This window comes from Nerophis lumbriciformis, linkage group LG01 (assembly GCF_033978685.3).
Source record: "Nerophis lumbriciformis linkage group LG01, RoL_Nlum_v2.1, whole genome shotgun sequence".
Classification (NCBI taxonomy): domain Eukaryota; kingdom Metazoa; phylum Chordata; class Actinopteri; order Syngnathiformes; family Syngnathidae; genus Nerophis; species Nerophis lumbriciformis.
The window spans coordinates 799,996-807,500 of NC_084548.2; the positions used below are offsets into that span (position 1 = coordinate 799,996).

Consider the following 7,505-nt stretch of genomic DNA (forward strand, 5'->3'; position numbering starts at 1 on the left):
AGAATAAATAAATAAAAATAAAATAAAATATTGTCGTACTTTGTGAGCGGATGTGTGTACTACTGCGAAGACAATACAATATTTCTTATTGAAAAAAATAAAAATATAAAAACAAATATTGTAGTACTTTGTGAGCGGATGTGTGTTCTACTGCAAAGACAATACAATATTTGTTATTGAAAAAATAAAATAAAATAAAATAAAATATTGTAGTACTTTGTGAGCGGATGTGTGTACTACTGCGAAGACAATACAATATTTCTTATTGAAAAGAATAAATAAATAAAAATAAAATAAAATATTGTAGTACTTTGTGAGCGCATGTGTGTACTACTGCGAAGACAATACAATATTTCTTATTGAAAAAAATAAAAATATAAAAACAAATATTGTAGTACTTTGTGAGCGGATGTGTGTTCTACTGCAAAGACAATACAATATTTGTTATTGAAAAAATAAAATAAAATAAAATAAAATATTGTAGTACTTTGTGAGCGGATGTGTGTTCTACTGCAAAGACAATACAAAATGTGTTATTGAAAAAAATAAATAAATACAAATAAAATAAAATATTGTAGTACTTTGTGAGCAGATGTGTGTATTACTGCGAAGACAATACAATTTTTTTTTATTGAAAAGAATAAATAAATACAAATAAAATAAAATATTGTAGTACTTTACTAAAATATTGTAGTACTTGGGGCGGTATAGCTCGGTTGGTAGAGCGGCCGTGCCAGCAACTTGAGGGTTGCAGGTTCGATCCCCGCATTCGCCATCCTAGTTACTGCCGTTGTGTCCTTGGGCAAGACACTTTACCCACCTGCTCCCAGTGCCACCCACACTGGTTTAAATGTAACTTAGATATTGGGTTTCACTATGTAAAGCGCTTTGAGTCACTAGAGAAAAGCGCTATATAAAATATAATTCACTTCACTTCACTTCACTTTGTGAGCGGATGTGTGTATTACTGCGAAGACAATACAATATTTCTTATTGAAAAAAATAAAAACAATATTGTAGTACTTTGTGAGCGGATGTGTGTACTACTGCAAAGACAATAAAATATTTCTTATTGAAAAAAACAAACCAAAAAAAAAGAAGAAAAGAAATAAAGTAAAACTGGAGCCTCTGTGTTTGTTATTTTGTAGTTTTATACAGTATAGGCGACATATATAAATCTTCGGTTACATTTATTTCGATACATACTCAAGTTTGAATTTTTTTTTTTTTACATTCACGAGTCCAGAAAAATACACGTTAATAATAAGGCGCATTTATTTCGTGACGTACATATGCAATAACTTTATTGCTTTATTCCGGAGGATAAAGTTCATTTTTAGACACAATATTTCGTTTTTGAATCATGACAGATGGATAGGCGCAGCGAGAGGAAGCCGCTCAGACTCGACCAATCAAACACCGATCGCCGAGCAGACGGAACAGCAAGATGGCGCAGGCTATATTTGAGGTGCTCGAAGGTAAGGATCATACTTTAATAAACGTGAAACTGCTCTGATGCACATTTGAACATACTATGGGCGGTTTTTTTTTTATCATGTTTTATACCGGACATTGGACTTGTGTATGTCACAACAACACGTAACATGGAGTGTATTATTGGCAAACAAGACTCGAGCTAGTTGTAACATGTTGACATTCACAACACTTCTTTGTCAAATAGATAATTCAACAACATTTGACAATGTCCTCTCCAGGCATGGACAACCAGACAGTGTTGGCTGTCCAGTCCTTGCTGGATGGTCAAGGAGGAGTTCCTGACCCCGGCAACCCAAACGTCTCAGGGACTACGACCATCCAGTCTATGGGTATGTCAACCATCCATCTTCTTCCACTTATCTGAGGTCGGGTCGCGGGTGCAGCAGCCTAAGCAGAGAAGCCCAGACTTCCCTCTCCCCAGCCAGTTCGTCCAGCTCCTCCCGGGGGACCCCGAGGCGTTCCCAGGCCAGCCGGGAGACATAGTCTACCCAACGTGTCCTGGGTCTTCCCCGCGGCCTCCTACCGGTCGGACGTGCCCTAAACACCTCCCTAGGGAGGCGTTCGGGTGGCATCCTGACCAGATGCCCGAACCACCTCATCTGGCTCCTCTCCATGTACGCTTGTACCCATGACATAAACAAGCGCGCCTTCTTACATACGTCACATTACTGTCACGCGTGCGACGTCATACGCCCTCGCGGGGCAGAGAGGTAGCGGCATGGGTAACGTTAGCTGTGATGCTAGCGGAGAGGTGCGAGTGGTAATACGAGAGAAAGAAAGTGCGAATCTGGTAACAAATGAAGGAAGAATTAATTCCCAAGAAAAACAGCAGGGGGTCCATCGTCTGGCGGTGGTTTGGCTTCAAGCGGGAAGATGTCGAACAGACAACTGTAATATGTCAAGTATGCGTTGCTACAAAAAGTAGCATTGCTGCTAATGTGTAGCATCATTTGAAAAGTCACCCGCTAGAGAATGAAGAGTGCTTGAAACTCCGCATGTCAACATCTCCGGCTGGTGCCACACCCACAAAATGCCAAAGCAACCATTTCCACATCAACACCGTATGAAAAAACTAGTCAACAACAGAAGGAGATAATGTCCGCAGGAACCTACCACATAGTGAAGGACATACACTATTTGATTTCCTATTATGCAGCTCATTTTTATTTTTATTTTTATTTTTTTCCCCAACTTTTTTTATTGGCATTTTCAAATAGACAGAAAAAAGTGCAAGTCGAAACAGTACAATTTTAAAGTCAGTAAATGATTCACACCCTTTCCCTTAAAACCCAAACCACCCACCCACCCTCCCACCCCACTCAGGTCCCACTAACGAGGGACAAATGGCACAACTATGTAACAAGTAAGACGACAAAGACAGACACCTTCTCACACACACACACACACACACGAGGCCAGAGACAGACAGATATATATAAAAAAATATATATATAATAATAATAATAAAATAAAATAACAATTTAATAATAATAATAATAATATATAATAAAATAAAAATAGAATATCAGCTCATTTTTATTTGACACTTATTGAAATATCTTGTGTGACATCATGCACAAAAGTGCACTTTATTTGTTTTAAACTATTGTAGTGGCGTTCTGTACAAAAAGTGCACTTTAATTTAGTGTTGTTTTGATCCATCCATCTATCTTCTTCCGCTTATCCGAGGTCGGGTCGCGGGTGCAGCAGCCTAAGCAGAGAAGCCCAGACTTCCCTCTCCCCAGCCAGTTCGTCCAGCTCCTCCCGGGGGATCCCGAGGCGTTCCCAGGCCAGCCGGGAGACATAGTCTACCCAACGTGTCCTGGGTCTTTCCCGTGGCCTCCTGTCGGTCGGACGTGTCCTAAACACCTCCCGAGGGAGGCGTTCGGGTGGCATCCTGACCAGATGCCCGAACCACCTCATCTGGCTCCTCTCCATGTGGAGGAGCAGCGGCTTTACTTTGAGCTCCCCCCGGATGGCAGAGCTTCTCACCCTATCTCTAAAGGAGAGCCCCGCCACCCGGCGGAGGAAACTCATTTCGGCCGCTTGTACCCGTGATCTTGTCCTTTCGGTCATAACCCAAAGCTCATGACCATAGGTGAGGATGGGAACGTAGATCGACCGTTAAATCGAGAGCTTTGTCTTCCGGCTCAGCTCCTTCTTCACCACAACGGATTGATGCAGCGTCCGCATTACTGAAGATGCCGCACCGATCCGCCTGTCCATCTCACCATCCACTCTTCCCTCACTCGTGAACAAGACTCTGAGGTACTTGAACTCCTCCACTTGGGGCAAGATCTCCCTAAATTAGAAATGGCACTCCACCCTTTCCTGGGCGAGACCCATGGACTCAGACTTGGAGGTGCTGATTCTCATCCCAGTCGCTTCACACTCAGCTGCGAACCGATCCAGTGAGAGCTGAAGATCCTGGCCAGATGAAGCCATCAGGACCACATCATCTGCAAAAAGCAGAGACCTAATCCTGCAGCCACCAAACCAGATCCCCTTAACGCCTTGACTGCGCCTAGAAATTCTGTCCATAAAAGTTCAGAACAGAATGGGTGACAAAGGGCAGCCTTGGCGGAGTCCAACCCTCACTGGAAACGTGTCCGACTTACTGCCGGCAATGCGGACCAAGCTCTGACACTGATCATACAGGGAGCGAACCGCCACAATCAGACAGTCCGATACCCCATACTCTCTGAGCACTCCCCACAGGACTTCCCGAGGGACACGGTCGAATGCCTTCTCCAAGTTCACAAAACACATGTAGACTGGTTGGGCAAACTCCCATGCACCCTCAAGGACCCTGCCCAGAGTATAGAGCTGGTCCACAGTTCCACGACCAGGACGAAAACCACACTGTTCCTCCTGAATCCGAGGTTCGACTATCCGTGTTGTTTTGATATGTCATCTTAGTTACATCATGCACTAAAGTGCACTTTATTTGTTTTAAACTATTGTAGTGGCGTTCTGTACAAAAAGTGCACTTTAATTTAGTGTTGTTTTGATATGTCATCTTAGTGACATCATGCACAAAAGTGCACTAATAGCTTGTTTTAAAATGTCTCTGACAATCTTGCACTTTCTCTTTTGGAAATGACATGAATGTTTGTGCCACTGCTTAATAACTCTTTAATAAATACACTTTTACTTGTGATTTCCCTCTCTGTATGAAAGTTTAAAAGTAGCATATATTAATGCAGTATGAAGAAGAATGTTTTAATGTACGGTAGACACATAGAATCATCATACTGCTGTGATTATATGCATCAAGTGTTCATTCAAGGCTAAGGCAAAATATCCACATATATATGGTGTATGGTGACATGGACTAAACATATCCACATATATATGGTGTATGGTGACATGGACTAAACATATCCACATATATATGGTGTATGGTGACATGGACTAAACATATTCACATATATATGGTGTATGGTGACATGGACTAAACATATCCACATATATATGGTGTATGGTGACATGGACTAAACATATCCACATATATATGGTGTATGGTGACATGGACTAAACATATCCACATATATATGGTGTATGGTGACATGGACTAAACATATCCACATATATATGGTGTATGGTGACATGGACTAAACATATCCACATATATATGGTGTATGGTGACATGGACTAAACATATCCACATATATATGGTGTATGGTGACATGGACTAAACATATCCACATATTAATAAAAGGCCATATCGCCCAGCCCTAGCTCCAGCACCCCCGAATGGGACAAGCGGTAGCAAATGAATGGATGGATATTAAAATATTATAACATACACAATATCTAATTGTGGATTATAGCCTTCGCGACGGTGTTATTTTTCCTAATTACAAGTTTGTTTTTATAATACACTTCACACATTTTGTACATGGGTAAGGCATCTATTAGGTGGGAGTTTCTTTTTTGCACGATTGCATGTTATCACAATGAAAAAAAACAGTACGGTAGTACTAATATATTTTTTTACTCAACTGCAGAGAGTACAAGGGATCCACAAGAATGCATTTAGTTGTATTATTATTGCATTTGAAATATGACCTATATTGGCATTATTCCCCTTTAATTCTGTTACATATTTTAATTTTTTTAAATTCCAGCCTAATTGGTTGTATTGTCAACGTCCGCTTTCTGACTGCATTGCTTGTTTCTCCCGTTTAGACGACGAGGACGTGTTCTTGTGCGGCAAATGTAAGAAACAGTTCAACTCCCTGCCGGTGTTCATGGCGCACAAGAGGGAGCCGTGCCAGTCCGGCGCCCCCTCCCTCTCCACCGTGTCCTTGGCCTCCACCAACGCCTACACGCCCGTGCCCTCCATCACCTCAGGCCAGCCGACCAACGCCAACAGGCAGGTGAGTGGCGAGCTATGCTGAAGATGTAAGGAGGCCAAAAAGAGTCATATGATGAGAATCCAGTCAATAAATATTTGTTCAAACAATACACATTATTTCAGTGTGTGTGATTCTCTCTCATAATCAAAAAGTAGAAATATTAATTTGTTCACAATATGCTCCTTTAGTTTTTTTACAATATTTATTAACTCTTGGTGTAACTACACTTTGCAATGCTGCGGCTTTATTTGTATGGTATGACACTTTTTCTTGTCCTAAATTACGACTTTTGCTCTTTCCTTCATTCTTGTAGACCTTTTCTCATAAAATAACGACTACTCTTTAGTTGTCTCACAATTTGACTTGACTTTCATCAAATTCCCACTTCAGTCACGTAACTACATCTTTAGTCTCATAAAAATACTGTTTTCGATAATAAAAAAAAAAACGTGCTGTACAACTTAGGTCAAACTTGCCAACGTCCGCTTTCCCACAATATAAACAGCGTGCCTGCCCAATCACGTTATAACTGTAGAATGATGGAGGGCGAGTTCTTAGTTTCTTATGTGGGTTTATTGTTAGGCAGTTTCATTAACGTCCTCCCAGCGCGGTAACAACACACAACAACAACAGTCAAGTTTTCGTCTACCGTAAAGCAGTTCGTCTGCCGTAAAAAGCAATGTTGTGACACTCTTAAACAGGACAATACTGCCATCTACTGTACATGCATATGTGACATTAACATCTAGGGCTTTTAGAGAGTGCAGTGCACAACTGCGCACACAACAAGGAGACGAAGCAGAATGCATCATCAGAGAGGGTGTTCAGCATGGTTAGAAAAATAATGACAGAGAATAGAACAAGGATGGACAATTCAACCCATAACTCAACAATGAGTAGATGAGTGTTATGTGTGTGTATATGTGTAAATAAATGAACACTGAAATTCAAGTATTTCTCTTATTTATATATATATTTATATATATATATATACAACCCCCCATACAGCAAAAACGTCTCAACTAACATTGGACACAAATTCCTCAATCTGATTGACAAACACTTTCCCAAAGACAACACCCTAAGAAAAGTATTCAACAAGAACAACATTAAATTGAGCTACAGCTGCATGAACAATATACGACAAATCATCTCAAACCACAACAAAACAATTGCAAATGAGCCGTCGGCCCCCGGACAGAGCGACTCCAAAACCAACAAAGGCTGTAACTGTCGAAAGAAACCTGATTGCCCTCTCAACGGGGGGTGCTTACAAACATCAGTTGTCTACCAATCTAAGGTAATACGCAAGGACATTAACACATCCGACACATATGTAGGATTAACCGAGGGAGAATTCAAAACCAGATGGAACAATCACAAGGCTTCTTTCAGGAACCAAAACCTGCGAAATACCACAGAACTCAGCAAACACATTTGGGACCTCAAAGACAATAATGTTGAATATTCAATAACATGGCAAATTCTTGCATCCAGCACACCTTACAATAGTGGTAATAAAAGATGCAACCTATGCTTGAAAGAGAAACTGTTTATTATTTACCGTCCAGACCTGTCATCCCTCAACAAGCGCAGCGAAATTGTAACAGCATGCCGCCATAGACGGAAACACCTCCTAGGTAACAC

At 40.9% G+C, this 7,505-nt stretch overlaps 1 protein-coding gene across 2 annotated transcripts in view; it reads left to right on the plus strand.

Moving 5' to 3' along the window:
• Positions 1-1,395: 1,395 nt before the first annotated feature.
• Positions 1,396-7,505, plus strand: part of znf341 (zinc finger protein 341) — a 54,076-nt gene continuing 47,966 nt past the window's right edge. For both annotated transcript variants that reach the window (XM_061973672.2, XM_061973682.2), the window contains exons 1-3: positions 1,396-1,478; positions 1,716-1,826; positions 5,689-5,879. In XM_061973672.2, coding sequence (XP_061829656.2) covers positions 1,448-1,478; positions 1,716-1,826; positions 5,689-5,879 — 333 coding nt within the window. In that variant the 5' untranslated portion in view covers positions 1,396-1,447. The remainder of the gene's footprint in view (positions 1,479-1,715; positions 1,827-5,688; positions 5,880-7,505) is intronic.